At 47.7% G+C, this 17,390-nt stretch overlaps 1 protein-coding gene across 1 annotated transcript in view; it reads left to right on the top strand.

Moving 5' to 3' along the window:
- The first annotated feature begins 1,253 nt into the window (after nucleotides 1–1,253).
- NAB1 (NGFI-A binding protein 1) overlaps nucleotides 1,254–17,390 on the top strand; it is a 48,836-nt gene continuing 32,699 nt past the window's right edge. Inside the window, exons 1-2 of the mRNA XM_081838356.1 lie at nucleotides 1,254–1,424; nucleotides 15,526–16,359. Of these exons, the coding sequence (XP_081694482.1) occupies nucleotides 15,541–16,359 (819 nt within the window). The 5' untranslated portion in view covers nucleotides 1,254–1,424; nucleotides 15,526–15,540. The remainder of the gene's footprint in view (nucleotides 1,425–15,525; nucleotides 16,360–17,390) is intronic.

Raw genomic sequence — 17,390 nt, forward strand, 5'->3', positions numbered from 1 at the left:
AGAAAGAGAAAAAGAAAAGAAAAGAAAAGAAAAGAAAAGAAAAGAAAAGAAAGAAAAAGACAGAGAGGAAAAAGAGAGAAAGAAAGAAAGAAAGAAAGAAGAGAAAGGGAGAGAGACAGAAAGAGAAAAGAAAGAGAAAGGAAGGGAGAAAGAGATAGAAAGGGAGAGATGGAAAGAAAGAAAGAAAGAAAGGGGGAGAGAGTTAGATAAAGAACAGGAGAAAGAGAAAGAGGAAAATTGAAAAAGAAAGGGAAAGAAGGAGAGAAAGAGGAAAAAGAAAGAGAAAAAGCGAAAGAGAGAAAGAACGAGAGAAAGAGAAAGAGGAAAAGCGAAAGAGAGAAATAAAGAAAGGGAAAGAGGGAGAGAAAGAGAAGGAGAGGGAAGAGGGAGAGAAAGAGAAAGGGGGGAGAGGGAAAGGAAGGAAGGAAGGAAGGAAGGAAGGAAGGAAGGGGGAGAGAGTTAGATAAAGAACAGGAGAAAGAGAAAGAGGAAAAGAGAAAAAGAAAGGGAAAGAGGGAGAGAAAGAGGGAAAAGAAAGAGAAAAAGAGAAAGAGTTAGAGAAAGAACGAGAGAAAGAGAAAGAGGAAAAGCGAAAGAGAGAGAAAGAAAGAAAGGGGAAGAGGGAGAGAAAGAGAAAGGGGGAGAGGGAAAGAGGGGAAGAAGGAAGGAAAGAAAGAAAGAAAGAAAGAAAGAAAGAAAGAAAGAAAGAAAGAAAGAAAAGGAGAGCTTTCCAACCTCCCAGCGAGCCTCCCTTTCCCTTCCGACGACTAAAGCTTTGCCCCGCGAGCAGCGCAGCGGGCGCGAGCGAGGAGGCGCCTCCTTCCCCTTCCGCGCTCCTCGCTTCTTCCCTTTCGCCGCCGCCGGGCCGGGCCGGGCCGGGCCGGGCGCTCCTCCGTCCCATCATTCCTTCCTCTCTCCTTCGCCGCCGCCGTGTCGTTCCGCCCCCCCCCCTCCTCCCTCCGCGCTCTGCGTCACGCGGCCTCGCGTGGCAGGTGGGCCCGGCGCAGGCTCATCGGCGGGCGGGCGGGCGGAATCTCCCCACGTGACGGCGGCGGCGGCGGCGCGGGAGGGGGGCGCTGGATGTGCGCGCGGGCGGGAAGGCCAGGAGGAGGCGGCGGTGGAGGAGGAGGAGGAGGAGGTGGAGGCAAGGCGAGGCTGCTGCCGCCGCCGCCGCCGCCGGTGCCTCCCTGCAGCCCTGCCGCCGCCGCCGCCGCCGCCAGTGCTGGGTTGTCGCGGGGCTGCCGGGCAGAGCTGGGCCGAGGGGGCGGGAGGCAGCTCGCCCACCCATGGGAAGGCGGCAGCAGCAGCAGCAGCAGAAGGAGAAGGACGAGGCCGGCCGCAGGCGACCCTGGCCATAACTTCGCGCCCGCCGGGAGAAGGGAAGAGCCGGGCAGGCAGCGGCAGCAGCGTCCTGCGAGGAAGAAGTAAGTCGGGGACCCTCGTGGGCACTGGATCGCGCGCAGGACCGGGGGGGGGGGGAGAGAGAGAGACGCGCGAGGGGCTGTGCGGGCGCGATCGCGGGGATCCTTTCTCTCTTTTGCCTGGCTCCCGAGGAAGCGTATGGAGAGACGGGGCTGCGAAATGTTGGCGCCTGGCGAACAGGTTGCCTGCCGTCGAGTTCTCTTCAAAGAGGGGCGCGCCTTGGCTTCCCGGCAAAGCGAGATCTTTGGCATGGGATCCGCTCTTCGGGTTGAAGGCTGCAGCTTTTGCAGAGTTGGAAAGGGATCCCCGAGGGTCATCCAGTCCCCAGCCCCCTCTCCAATGCAGGACCTAAGTTTTCTCCCGCGCCCCTTCTAACCCACACACAAAAAAAAGCCTTTCTGGAGAGACCGCAATGGATATTATTATTATTTTTTCCTTGCTCGCGATTCGGGAGGCATTTCCCCCCCGGCTTGGCTTTTCAGCGGCTGAAACTTGCCTCGTCGAGAAGTCAACATCGCGCGTCAAAAACGCACGTGTGAATGCGAGTGTGAGGCCTCCGCGTGTTGGTGCGGTAGGAGAATATCTTAAGAATGCGAGCTGCGCGCGAGGCTTCTGCTGCAAGTTCTGATTCAGGCTCGCTGGCGCTCTGAGGCTGCGATGGTGGTAAAGTGGGGGGGGTGTAACTGGGAGAAACTGAGGCAGGGGTGGAGTCCCCAACCACATCTGGAGGTATCCAGGTTCCCCCACATCACATCACACTACTTGACCTTTGGCCATGCTGCCTTGAGGCTGATGGGACGAATGGGATAAAGGGAAAATAGGAGAAGTTTCTGCCCTGTCCCGCAGGGTGTTTTCTTAGCTGCTGCTTGGTACAATTCATTCTGCTGCTGCAGATTGCCGGAAGGAGAGGGCGGATTCGTGTATATGTAGGCGGAGTGTGGATGATTCCCAGAGAAATCCAGAGCAGAAAAGGGTGAGGGCGTGGGAGGAAAGTACTGAAACGTCCATGTATTGTCTTCGCTTAAAAGTTTGGGGGATGGAGTGCAAATCCAAACACTACATTGGGTGGGATTTTTTTTTTTACTATGTTTTCTCTACGTCTGTGAACTTTTTTTAAGTGCTGGGGAAATTTATTATGCTACAGATTTTTGAGACTTTTTTTTTTTAGAGGTTGCTCCTTGTCCCTCTTAGACACTTGTCCTCACGATATTTGCCCTCCAGCAAATATATTTTAACAGCTTCCCTTCATTTGTCTGCGGGCATACTCCCATGTGTGTGGAAATACTGTACATGATGTGTGGTTTTGGGTGTGTTTTTTTTTTTTTTTTGGTTTGTTTTTGCACAAACACACCCTAGTTGTAAACTAAAGTCAGCTTAATATTTTTGAATGGGAGGATTCCTGATTCTTTCTGCCGCCCCCTCAAAAGAATGATGCACTTTGTAGGGTTTTGAAAGCGTAGGTAGGTGATCCAAATTATTTTACTGAAAGCAACAATTTGTTTTAATAAAGGACTTAGGTTTATTTACCAACTTTGATGAGAGACTGTTTTTCTTTGTAGCTTAATAATTCAGCTACCTCCGAGGTGGTGGTGGTGGGGGGGCAGAATGCTGAAGATATTCTACTACCAAAACATAATACTGTACTGAAAAGCTGGTGGATTGTCAAAACAGAACATAATAAATTTAAGGTAGAGATCCTTAATAAATCATCAGTAGATCTTAAATGCCATTTTGGTAGGGGAGCAGAACTGATTGCATATTTTGAAAGAAATGCTAGTTTGGGAAAGAAAACAAACACCATCCTTTTTGTTTAGTTAGCAAAAAAATAATAATTTCTAAATAGCTGGTTGTTTGGGAAAATATTGGGTTTTGTATTGTTAGCACCCTCATCCTGAATTTGGAAAGAAGCCCTGTTGATTTTATCATTTCATCAAGGAAGGCAGTAAACCATATATATAATTTGCATCAAACTAGAATGGACTTACATCAGAGCAAACAGAGTTTAGCGTCAAGATGTCACTGATAAAGTTGTTTATTTAAGCCCTGCTTGCTAAAAAAGAAATAGCCATCTTCTAATGTTTCGTACTGGAATGCTAGGCTTCAGAAAGATGCAGAGCCTTTCAAAATAAATCGAGTGTTGTGGAAGATACAGTGATTCTGTGAGCTGCACAAATCTTCGTTCAGTCGTTTCTGAAGAAATCTTTTGGAAAGTCTAGTGGGTGGGCAGGCTTTCAGGATGTACTTTGTTTTTTCTAGAAACCCCTGAGATCCGTACATTTAGAATGAAAGAATTAACAAGCCCAGGAACTGAGCTCACATTCCTTCCACACCAAATCCGATCCTGGTGTCTCCCAGTCCCTTAGGTTTCATGATTTCAGCATTATAATGAGTAGGGAGGCGGGTCACAAACACACTCTCATTTGGGTTGCTTCCATTTTGTTAATGACTGGAAGCCAGAAGTCCCTTGCTGACCTACATAAAATAACCCAGAGGTCCACTAGCAGATCCCGGTCTGAACTTATGCCCACCTCTGGAATGTCTGAAGAGATCGTTTTAGAATGTATTCTATTGCTTTTCTTGCAAGTGAGAGATCTAAACATGTGCCCAGTGGCACTGGGAATGGCGAGAGATGTTACCTCTCACCCCACCCCATTCTGTCTTAATATAGGCAGTCCTCTGTACCTATAGAATTCTCACTATTGCTAGCTTTTGAGCTCTGTGCTACTGCAACCCAGTTCTCAAGCCTGGGATTTCCTTTCTCTCTTTTGTGGCGGGGGCCAGGAAGCAATTGCTGACACTCAAAACCTAAAAAGATGCGCTGCACCAACTCCTGAATTAACCTTCTGTTGCATACAACCCACTTTAACTGTATCTGAAGATGTGCACGAGAAGCTGGCGCCTCTGTTACTAGATCATTTTTTATATTTATTTTTGCTTTTCATTCCTTGCCATTTAACTTTCGCTGAATGGGAGCGCTCCTTAGCCTCGTGAAGAGAGACAGAAAGAGAACTTAAAATGGAGGGGGGGGCATTGAAAACCATTTGTATTACAGATACGGGTGGGAGTCTCGTGTGAAAACACCCCATAATGCCAGAGTATCGCTGCTGAAAAAAATACAGCAAGGCTTGCTGTTTCAATTCAGCCTTAACTGGGGCAAGGAGGGGTGTTTTGTGAGGGCACAGAGTGTGCCTTAAAAGGTGACAATTTGGGTCTTTGCTGGTTCCCCTCTGCGCAGCGTGCCCAGAGATTGACTGTGAAATTTTGATTGCTCGGTTCCATACAGCATGTTCGTTCCCAGTTGCCTTTGCTACCAAGGCAGCCTGCAGACAGCCTGGGAAGGAACTGGTTAATGCATGCTAAGCCCACCCTCACAGCCCACACTTTCTTGACTTCTCCTCTTATCCTGCTTCGCCTACATGAACAGGCCTACATGAACAACATTCGCAGCAGCAGAAACGCCTCCTCTCTGTAACCTTCACAGAAAATCTGCAATTTCCATCTTCTGCTCTGGGCAGGAATTTCTATTTTAAAAGTTGGTCATCCCAAGATGTTGACTTGGATAGGGAGATGTTGAAGATTTCTGGCCCGTCGTTTGTTTGATAGTTAAAACAACTACTGTACAGTAATTCCACACTTCTTAGCATTTCTGTAGCATTCCCCAGGCAGTTCCTCTAATGCCTGCCACATACAGTATCACATCTTGTAATTGTAAGTTAAAACAATTGGCTTTACAAGTGTGACCATAACCATGCCTGCTTGCCAGTAAATCCTATTTAGTTCAGTGGGGCTTACTCCAAGGTAATTGGTGTTAGGATTGCAGTCTTAGCAGCACTGTGCTTTTGTTATTAAGGATGCAAACTCATCTGGTGCTGTGGAAAACAAAGTCTTTCTTTCTTGCTACTCCCTTTCCAATCCCATTTAGAAAAATGTCCCCCCCCCCCCAATTCTTAGTAACTGGCCTTAGTAACTTATTTTTTATTTAGGGGATTAAAACCCTGCTATGAAGTTCAGCCTGCCATTTACTTCCCAGACTACCAGCATAAAACCGAATAGCAACAATTATTTAAGAAATAGCACAAAACAGAAGCAGGAAAGGGAAGACGTGTACTTAGGGGGAAAATGGCGAATAATCCCTGGTTATAAAAGGTGTCTGGTGTTTTCCCCCATCACTCCAGACCCTACTTGAAAGATCAAAATATTGAAAATGTATTGAAAATTTTCTCTCTCACACGCTTCCCCCCGGTATCACTGTTTCTACCAGAAGGTTTTTACAACTTTCAAAGTTTAGGCTGCACTCATCCTGATGATTCAGTGAGAGGATTCAACATATGTAGTTTATCATTCAGTTTCCCTGTCATCAGATCTGGCTTCAACTCCTCAGACAGCTTAAAGCTTGTTGAGGGAATTTTAAAAGCCTCTTGAGGCTGGTTGCATGTTCATACGTGCAGACCTGTAGGTGCTGAAAGGGAAATATCTGAACAGCCGCTTATTCACATGTGCCAGTTAATAATTTGATGGTGGACGACTCACAGCTAAATATGTCTTTAGCTTCTATTGACCGGCATTGCCCCAGAGATGATACCCAGAATTCGACCCATGCCTTTTGATCTGTGAAGCTGTGGCCGTTGAACAACAACAACAACAACAACAACAACAACAACAACAACAACAACAACAACAACAACAACAACATGCATTGTATGCAGTGTTTGAAAGTGAGATAGAAAAGCTAAGAGCCAAATGGCTCCTGTGACCTGGGTTGTGGGTGACAAAACAGAATATCTAGTTGCCATGGGGAGGGGGTCGGCAAAATTTTTTATTTATTATTTTGATAGGCATGAACTAGTACAGTGGTACCTCAGGTTACATACGCTTCAGGTTACAGGCGCTTAAGGTTACAGACTCCGCTAACCCAGAAATAGTGCTTCAGGTTAAGAACTTTGCTTCAGGATAAAAACAGAAATCTGGCTCTGGCAGCGTGGCAGCAGCAGGAAGCCCCATTAGCTAAAGTGGTGCTTCAGGTCAAGAACAGTTTCAGGTTAAGTACGGACCTCCGGAACGAATTAAGTACTTAACCTGAGGTACCACTGTACACAGTTCACATAAGTGACACATTGTTAGGATCACATTTTTAGCAGAAATGGTTAATACATGTTTAATTTGGTGTTTACAATAAAAATATTGGCACCGTACTTCAAATTTCAAAACACTCTAGTCTTTCTTGTTAGACTCCTTAGCATACTGTTTATCCTTAACATATACTTTGAGGCTTCAAAGCACATAGCTTTCAGTAATCCTCGAGTGTCGTCCACGTGAAAAAAAATGGCACCCAGACTGTCAGGGAACTGCCATCGGAGCCAGAGGGAGAGGGAGGGCTCCAAAGGGATTCCGGAGAGCGTCCCGGGATGGGGAGAAGCAGCCCATCTTCTGGGGAAGGAAATCAGCATAACACCAGTGGAGAAGGGGGGCAGATGGGGGAGTCGGCGAGACGGTCCCACGACTCCTCGCCAGGGACCAGCGGGGAGAGCACGGGTCCTCCGCTGCCCACACCCTCCTTGCGCAGAAGGCTTCCGCGCAGGGAGAGTAGGCGGAGACTAGGCATCAAAGAGCTTCTTTGCTGGAAGAAGTTCAAGAAACGCCCACTGACGGATTCTGCCAGCGATTGAGACAGCCACGGGCGAGTGGCTGTCCGGACAGAAAAGGTTCACTCAGGCAACCCAGCCAGGTGTGGCGCCGATTTACGCACGAGCAACCCCTAGAACCATCACAGCAATCCGTCAAGTCACTGACGTTGTTTGTGCACAGCCCCGGAGAGGCAGAACGATGAGCCAAACAGGGACAGCCGGAGAGACGGAGCAACAAGCTGCGGTGCGGAGTCTGGTCGAGAGGAACCGAGACTTGGAGGCGCATGTAGCTACCCTGACAGCGCGGCTGGACGAGAGACGGGCTCAGGATGCACAGGTCAGAACCACCCCCATCGCAAGGAAGGTACCGGGGCTGGTACACAAGTTTGGTGGAAAGCCCCAAAACTACAATGCTTTCCGAACGGAAGTGCAGTACGCTTTGGAACTGCAGAAAGATGACTTTGCTGATGACGGGGATAGGGTGGCTTACATTGTGGGGCATCTGCAGGATGGGGCGCGCAAATGGACCAGGCCCCTAATGGCGACGCAAAATGATGCCTTGAAGGACCTTAAGAAATTCTTCCAGGCAATGGACGCGATGTTCTCCAGCGAGGTGGAGCAAAGTGTGACTCGGCGGGAACTGATGGGGTGCAAGCAGGGGGGCCAGTCCGTCAGAAACTACTGGTCGCGTTTTGCGATGTTAGTCCACCGGCTCGGGTGGGATCTGGACTCTGAACCGATACAAATGTTGTTTCAGGAGGGTCTGTCCCCCGAAGTGAAAGACGAGTTGTGCCGAGCCCCCTGGCCACGGTCGATGGATGAGCTCACCAAGGCTGTGCTGGCGATCGGCGTACGCCAGGAAGCGCGGGCTCAGGAGAAGCGGGAAACAAGAGGGGAACGTTTCCATGACAACCGCATTCCTGAGATACTGAGGGAGCATTCCCAGGCGGCGGAGCCGATGGAAATTGATGGCGTGCGCATGCGCGCGAAGTTTCAAACTCTGGTGAAGGTCGTAAAAGGGAGGGAAAGGAGTGGAAAACTACCAAGAAGTGTTTCCTCTGTCAACGACCGGGACATTTTGCGAAGGTCTGCCCACAACGAAAAGCCTGGCAGGGGATGGTGGGGGCTGCAGGCCACAATGAGAAGGGGGAGGAAGGGCAGCTGCAGGGAAACGACAACGCCTGGCTGCCAACCAGCAGGGGCAGCAGCCAGGCCAGCGACCAGTAGAAGTGCCCCAGCCTGACCCCCCCAAGGCAGCTATAGCCATAGAAGTGGTGCTAGAACTCCCGAATGGGCACCCAGTCAAGGTTAAGGGGCTGCTGGATTCGGGCAGCTCGTGTAATTTCTTCAGCAGAGACTTTGCTCTGGAGCACCAACTCCACCTGTTACCTCTAGATTTTCCCTTGCAGGTGACCACCATCAATGGCACCATCACACAGACCTTTTGAGGTGCTTGCAAATGGAGAATCCATAGGTGCGAAATGCGCCTGGTGCCCTGCTAATTTTGAACCATGATTGTAGGAACTGTTCTTTAGTGCACGGGAGCCATTTGCAGACAGGCCACGCTCCATCCGGAGTATCTGCTTCCCTCCCTCCCTGTTAAGTCTCAGGTGGCAGGGTGAAATCTTGGATTTCCACTTGGTGCATGGTTTCACGTGAGCCCTGTCGCTTGGAATTTGGATTAGCCGCCGTGCGGCTGTTGTTGGGCCTTGATCAGATCTAAGTGGTTATGGGAGCACATGCGGCCTTGGTGATCTCAGAAACGTGCTAGGCCATACATGTACAACCCTAATTAATATGTTGTTTGCAAAGGAGAAGCTTGTTGTATTGACAAGGGAAAAAAGTGGGACGCAAACTATAGGTACGTACTGATGTGCAGCTTGAGTTTGAATTGCTCCTCTGTTCTTTGCCGCCTCCTGTCTTGTGCTGCACTTTCCACTGGAAAGGTGTTTGTTATGAGTGGAATCAGAGTTTTATATTTGCCAGGCGCATTTTGCACCTGGCTATAGGCCACTTACATACATCTGGAGGTGCATGCCTTGGAATCCTCAGGTAATGCCTGTTTTCACATACAGTGGTACCTTGGTTCTCAAACTTAATCCCTTCCGGAAGTCCGTTCCAAAACCAAAGTATTCCAACACCAAGGTGCTCTTTCCCATGAAAAGTAATGCAAAACGGATTAATCCGTTCCAGACTTTTAAAAACAGCCCTTAAAACAGCAATTTAACATGAATTTTGCTATCTAACGAGACCATTGATCCATAAAATGAAAGCAATAAACAATGTACTGCAGACACACAATCAGTAGCTAAACTGGGTTCACACAGTCACAAAAAACAAAAACACAAAGAGCCCCCAAAACAGACAGACCTCAGCATAACACTCAAAACAGAAGTGTGGCACTCAAACCGTAAGCGTAAAACTTAAAACCGAGCACGTTCGGCTTCCGAAAAAAGTTTGCAAACCGGAACACTTCCCGGGTTTGCAGTGTTTGGGTTCCAAGTTGTTTGAGTACCAAGGCATTTGAGAACCAAGGTACCACTGTACTAGCAACACATCATTTAGAATTCGATCTGCGATATTTTAATCTGCACAATGGGGCCAATTTCAGGAACCAAAACGTCCTATCGAAAATCACAACCTTTGAGCTGTCTGGCCCCTAAATGGCAACTAGACATTCCATTTTGGCACCTGTAACCCTGGTTTAAGGAGCCATTTGACACCTAGCTTTATATATCTGAGTTTCTAACACTGAGTGGAAGACTAGCAATCGGCCTCCGTGAGGGCATGGAGTGGTAATGAAATGAAACCCAGGCCCAAAAATATGGGGAAGCTCAGGCCCGGTAGGGTAGTAGTGTTGTTTAAAGTTGCTCAGAGTATTGCATTGTGACAGACTCCTTAAGGGATGTAAACTGGACAATCCTACTGGTGTTTACTCAGAGGTAAGGCTTACTGATTGCAGCTGGGCTCCCCCACCCTGAAAGTAGCTATTCTGACGTTTGCAGACTTGCAATGCCGTCCTCCCTAGGTTTGCTTAAAAGTGCGATTGAATCCAGGGAGACATATCTTGGAAACTTTTCATTGGTTTTTCCTTAGTGTGTTGGGAATTCTAGCCACTGTGAGACACTCACTGGAGTGCATTTGGTTCCCATAATAATGTCAGCTGTGCTGTGGCATGGCCTTGGCACCCCCAGAGTCCCCACACAGAACACAGCTACTTTATAATATGATCATGGGACGTCCACAAAGTATAAAACAATGCAGCTACATAAGGCCATGAACCATTTCCACCGTATAATTCTAAGCGAGCCGCTTGCATAAATACATTTAAGTGTGTCTACAAACTCAATGAGAGGTGTGAGCTTGCTTTTGCCGGCTAATCTCATTTGCATTTGCACTTGAGGCAAGCAGAATCTCATCTCATCAACACAAGGAAGCCTTTCTCTCTCTTTTTTCATATTTCATACTTGTCAAGAGTTGAAAATCTCCATTCACAATATATTCATGACCATGGAGAACTGTAGAAGAATAGCCAGTGCTCTTGAAGAGAAGCATGGATACTGCTTCTAGCTTTTTTTTTTTGTGTGTGTGTGTGTGTGTGTACACAAACACAAACACAAACACAAACATACACTATACTATACTGCACTGATATGTTTAAATGTTTCTTTGATTCTTCTTGAACTTTCCCGCCACACTTGCCGTCCGCTCTTGCCACACCAGTGTGGCGTGCCACACCCTTTGAGAAACGCCATTCTGACTTAATACTTTGCGAGACCAAAACAACAGGTGCAGATCTTTGGGCTTGTGAACAGGTTCGGGTTTAGCACATTAATAATTTGGGTCATGATAGAGTCAGGCCTAGGCACAGTGCGGCCAACTTCTGAGCAGACGTCTATAGAATTGCACCGTTCACATTTTCGTTCTTTGCAGTAGGGAAGCTAAGCACAAACTTTAAGACTTTCCCACGGGAGTCAATTTTTATTTAAAATAGATCTACAGTACTTTGCCGTTCCGGACACCTGAGGCAGTGTACCAAAAAAAATTTAAAGTTGAAAAGTTCAGAGATGAGCATGCAAAGCTGGCTGATAGAAGCAGACTTTCTTATATCCGATCCCCAGTCACCTTCCCATATTTCTTCTAAGTGTTGGGCAGGTGGGTTGGGAAAGTCACCTTCTGCTAGTCCCATACAGCTCATGTATATCTGGACCCAACCCATATTCAGTGATGGTGGGTGTTTGGAGAAAAGGTTGGATGATGGTGAATCCCTGGAGTCTGCCTCTGTTTACAGTCTTAAGGTGAAATGTGTGTGTTGTGGTGGCCACCATCTTTTGTTGTTGTTTAGTCGTTTAGTCATGTCCAACTCTTCGTTACCCCATGGACCAGAGCACACCAGGCACTCCTGTCTTGCACTGCGTCCCACAGTTTGGTCAAACTCATGCTAGTAGCTTCTAGAACACTGTCCAACCATCTCGTCCTCTGTCGACCCTTCTTCTTGTGCCCTCAATCTTTCCCAACATCAGGGTCTTTTCCAGGGAGTCTTCTCTTCTCATGAGGTGGCCAAAGTATTGGAGCCTCAGCTTCAGGATCTGTCCTTCCAGTGAGCACTCAGGGCTGATTTCCTTCAGAATGGAGAGGTTTGATCTTCTTGCAGTCCATGGGACTCTTGAGCCTCTTCCAGCACCATAATTCAAAAGCATCAATTCTTTAGCGATCAGCCTTCTTGATGGTCCAGGTCTCACTTCCATACATCACCATCTTAGATGGCTCTAAAAGACTGTTGGACAAATTCAAGGAGGGTGAAGTTATCAATAGGTACAAACCAAAACAGGTAGGTTCTGCCTCCACTTCTGGAAGCAGTGGGGGACTCATAAGTGGGGAGAGTGTTGTTGCCCTTGGGCCCACCTTCTTGGCTTCTCATCAATCTCTAGTTGGCCACTGTGGGAAAGGGATGCAGGACTACATGGGCCATCAGCTAGCTTTTCTTCTGTTCTTATGGGAAAAGGTAGCAGACCTCCAAACGGGACTCATTTAGGTGCTATGTGGGCTTCAGGTTATCCCTAGAACCCAAGACCAAATGTGGAATCTGCATAGCACCTAAGAGAACTGTTGCTAAGTGTCATTTGGTTTCCTATGTGCAGACATACACACACACGCAGAAACAAGAGTTCAGAAGTAATCGAAGACCCTCACAATATCCAGCTTGATTTTACTTACTTTCTATATACAAATATAGTTAGTAATAATTTTATGTAGCAGTGGATAGTCCCCAGCTCCCCATTTTTAGCTTTAGTTTGCAAAAGGGCATCTCTTGGGAGTGGGTTATGCCTTTTATGGCAGAACCACTCTGTTGCCACCTTGATCTAAAATTGTAAATATTAATAAATGTTAACGTTTCACTGAAAGCGGCCTGTTATGATTTGTCTTGGTCAGATATAGTGTGTAGCTCAGGCATGTCCAAAGTCTGGCCCGGGGGCCTAATCTGGCCTGCCGGTATATTTAATCCTGCTCCTGTGGTAGTTTATTTATTGGGGTAAAATTATAAAAAAAAAGCTGAACCACTTAAATTCCACAAAAAGCTCAACAACTTCAGTCCTAAAAAAAGGCCATCAACTTTGGTCGGCCCTCATGCATGTTCACTTCATCAAATCTGGCCCTCTGAAAAAAGTTAGGACATCCCTGGTGTAGCTTTTAGAAATAGGCAGTTAATGTATCCGTGATGAGCTGAAAATGGGCTTAATTTAACTTGTTCATGTCTTTTTTATTTAATGTATTAGTTTCATTAGTTTTCTTGTGTGATTTTTGGAGATCTGTAGGAGCCGGAGACTATTGGAAGCTTAACAGATACATCCTTGTCTTTAAAAAATTCAGGTTTAACCGTTTGACTTACATTCTGTGCTTGCTTCAGAAAGTTTTCTTTTTGATTCAAAAGTTCACAGGCAGCACAACTACTTTTGTGTGTGGGAATCAGCCAGAGCTCTTTGTGCTTTTGCACGTGGGCGAAGCAACAAATCTTTAATTTTACCTTTGCACAGTGGGCTACTTGTACACAAACTCTCTCAAACGTCCATCTTCTCTCCATCCGGACAGGCAAGGAGCATTATCCTGAGTCGAAGGACACATTTCAGCCAGGCAAAAACACTTGGGTTGTGAAGCGGCAGGGCTAATGAAGGATACGGTTTCCGGGGAGTTCTCGAGTCAGATAGCGGGGCCACGTTCATCACTTGGACATAAGATTCTCTACCCTTAGTTTAATGGTCAAAAAGTTAAAGGAATAGCCCTTCAGTAAAGGTAAAGGGACCCCTGACCATTAGGTCCAGTCGTGGCCGACTCTGGGGTTGCGGCACTCATCTCGCTTTATTGGCCGAGGGAGCCGGTGTACAGCTTCCGGGTCATGTGGCCAGCATGACTAAGCCGCTTCTGGCGAACCAGAGCAGCGCACGGAAACGCCGTTTACCTTCCCGCCGGAGTGGTACCTATTTATCTACTTGCACTTTGATATGCTTTCGAACTGCTAGGTTGGCAGGAGCTGGGACCGAGTAACAGGAGCTCACCCCATCGCGGGGATTCGAACCGCCGACCTTGTGATCAGCAAGTCCTAGGCTCTGTGGTTTAACCCATAGCACCACCCGCCTCCCTAGCCCTTAAGTTAAATTGAAGTGGTTCAAAGTAACTGTTGATCAGTGTTTTGAAATCAGCTAGGCACGTTTTTCACCTGGCTATCGACCACTTGCAACCTGACTCCAGGATGGCGCCTGACATTTCCACAGTCTGGAAGGGCATGGCTGGGGGAATCATTGGATCTCGCTTGTTTTCACACACTAACACCACATCCTGTAGAATTCTATCAGTTATATTTTATCTGCACAGTTAGAATGAATTTCTGGAGCCGAAGATGCTTTTTTCTGTGCAGCCTGAGCAGTTGACAACCTTGAATTAGGTTAAGAACTTGGAGATCTTAAAGAGGAAAAGTCACTTGATTCAGGGACAGTAAGAGAACTGTTGTTACGTGTCATTTGGTTTCCTGCGTGTGCGTGCGAGAGAGAGAGAGAGAGAGAGAGAGAGAGAAACAAGAGTTCAGAAGTAATCGAAGACCCTCACAATAGGCAGCTCAATTTTACTTACTTTCTGTATACAAATACACTTACTAATAATTTTATGTAGCAGCTCCCTGTTTTTAACATTAGTTTGCAAAAGGGGTATCTATTTTGGGGGGGCGGCATTTATACTTTTTCTGGCAGAACCAGTCTGTTGTTGCCACCTGGATCTAAAATTGTAAATATTAATAAATGTTAATGTTTCACAGAAAGCGGCCTGTTACGATTTGACTTGGCCAGATACTACATACATATTGGCCTATTTTGACCACTTTTTCTTAACGGTGACTGCTCAGGCTTGCACAGAAAAGGCATTTTGCTTCCTGAAATTCATTCCGATTATGCAGATAGGTATGAACCTCCATATGGTGATGTCAGACGCCATCCTCGCACCTAGGCATCTTCACTTGGTTGCACGTGGTCGATAGCCAGGTGCAAAATGCGCCTGGCGCCTGGCTAATTTCAAACACTGAAGATGATTAGGGTTTTTTAACATTGAACCAGGTCCCGGTCCAGTACAGTGGTACCTCAGGTTAAGTACTTAATTCGTTCCGGAGGTCCGTTCTTAACCTGAAACTGTTCTTAACCTGAAGCACCACTTTAGCTAATGGGGCCTCCTGCTGCCGCCGTGCCACCAGAGCACGATTTCTGTTCTTATCCTGAAGCTAAGTTCTTAACCTGAAGCACTATTTCTGGGTTAGTGGAGTTTGTATCCTGAAGCATATGTAACCTGAAGCATATGTAACCTGAGGTACCACTGTATTCTCTTTGTTGTACCATGCAAGATCCTGTAACTACAGTGGAACCTCAGGTAGCAGGAGACCCCATTAGCTAAAGTGGTGCTTCAGATTAAGAACAGTTTCAGGTTAAGAACAGACCTCCAGAACGAATTAAGTACAGTGGTGCCCCGCAAGACGAACGCCTCGCAAGACGGAAAACCCGCTAGACGAAAGGGTTTTCCGTTTTGGAGGCGCTTCGCAAAACGAATTTCCCTATGGGCTTGCTTCGCAAGACGAAATGTCTTGCGAGTTCCTGCGGGTTTCCCCCCCTTTCCCCCCCTTTTCCTAAGCCGCTAAGCCGCTTATCAGCTGATCCGCTAAAAGCCGCTAAACTGCTAATAGCGCTAATCCGCTAAGCTGTCAATGGGCTTGCTTTGCAAGACGAAAAAACCGCTATACGAAGAGCCTCACGGAACAGATTGATTTCGTCTTGCGAGGCACCACTGTACTTAACCCGAGGTACCACTGTAATAAGTTTGTTCACCAGCAAACCTCCCTCGCCATCCAAAGCACAGACATTTTGCAAGAACCAACGAGGGTTGGATAAGGGATCTGGAAGTGGACATTCATTTTGTTACCCTTATTCTACTTCTTCTTTTGCAGGGCTCTCCACCCACCATGGCCACAGCGTTGCCCAGAACCCTTGGAGAATTGCAGCTGTACCGAATCTTGCAGAAAGCCAACCTCTTGTTCTACTTCGATGCCTTCATTCAACAGGGAGGGGATGACGTCCAGCAGTTGTGTGAAGCCGGGGAAGAGGAGTTCCTGGAGATCATGGCACTCGTCGGCATGGCCAGCAAACCTCTTCACGTCCGAAGACTGCAGAAGGCTTTGAGAGACTGGGTGACAAACCCAGGCCTTTTTAACCAGCCTCTTACTTCCTTACCGGTCAGTAGCATCCCAATATATAAGTTACCGGAAGGATCTCCTGCTTGGTTGGGAATCTCATGCAATAGTTACGAAAGGAATAGTAATACCCGGGAGCCTCACTTGAAGATTCCAAAATGTGCCGCCGCCACCTGCGTTCAGAGCGTCGGTGCGGGCAAGTCCGACGGGGTGGGGAACTTGTCGCTGCAGAGCGGTAGCGAAACGAGACTATGGCAAGGCCACCACACTACAGAGAGCGAACACAGCCTTTCCCCAGCCGACGTCGGCTCTCCGGCCTCACCAAAGGAAAACACGGAAACCCTGGACGCGGCGGCGGCCCTCTCGGTCACCGAGTGCGTCGAGCGCATGGTTCCCACCCTCCCCAAAAGTGACTTGAATGAAGTGAAGGAACTGCTGAAAATCAACAAAAAGCTGGCCAAGATGGTGGGCCACATTTTTGAGATGAGCGACGAGGACCCTCACAAAGAGGAGGAGATCAGGAAGTTCAGTGCAATATATGGCAGGTTTGACTCGAAAAGGAAAGATGGCAAGCATCTCACCCTCCACGAGGTAAAATGGCGCGAGCAAGAACCACTTTTCCCTATTCTTTTCCAGTCTTCTTCTCAGAGGTTCTCTTGTCCTCATGCCGCACCAGCCCAGATACTACATTTTTCTTAGGGGAAGCACAGAAAATCCAAATCTTGTCAGGCCAGTAATAATGGTTAAGGCAGCAAGCAAGACCTTCTAACATAATATTTTTACTTTTTGTGTACCTCCTCCACGAGAGGTCCAGAGGGTGGTAACACGAGAACGGGGCCTTCTCTGCAGTGGCTCCCCATCTGTGGAATGCTCTCCCCAGGGAAGTTCGCCTGGCACCTTCATTATACACCTTTAGGCGCCAGGCAAGAACGAACTCTTTAACCAGGCCTTTGGCTGATTCACATCCAGTGCCCTTTTAAAATGTGTTAGGTTTTACTGGGTTAGTTTTTTTAAAAAAAATATTGATTATGTATTTTGTGTTTTCATATTTTGATTTTATCTTGTGAGACCTGCGAGTATAGGGCGGTATAGTAGTAGTAGTAGTAATACTTGGGCGCTGTAATGGTTCTAGGGGGTTGCTCGTGCGTAAATCCAGAGGGATTCCGGAGAGCGTCCCGGGAGGGAGAGAAGCAGCCCATCTTCTGGGGAAGGAAATCAGCGTAGCACCAGTGGAGAAGGGGGGCAGATGGGGGAATCGGCGAGGTGGCTCCATGACTCCTCGCCGGAGACCAGCGGGGAGAGCACGGGTCCTCCGCTGCCCACACCCTCCCTGCGCAGAAGGCTTCCGCGCAGGGAGAGTAGGCGGAGACTAGGCGTCAAAGAGCTTCTTTGCTGGAAGAAGTTCAAGAAACGCCCAGTGACGGATTCTGCCAGCGATTGAGACAGCCACGGGTGAGTGGCTGTCCGGACAGAAAGGGTTCACTCAGGCAACCCAGCCAAGCGTGGCGCTGATTTACGCACGAGCAACCCCTAGAACCATTACACAGACTATAGGCCAGATTCTCTAAATTATAAAGTCCCTCAATTCTCAAAGGAATGAATCTAGTCATTCACTTCAGGAG

The sequence above is a fragment of the Podarcis erhardii genome (genome assembly GCF_964252035.2).
Source record: "Podarcis erhardii genome assembly, chromosome: 1".
Lineage (NCBI taxonomy): Eukaryota > Metazoa > Chordata > Lepidosauria > Squamata > Lacertidae > Podarcis > Podarcis erhardii.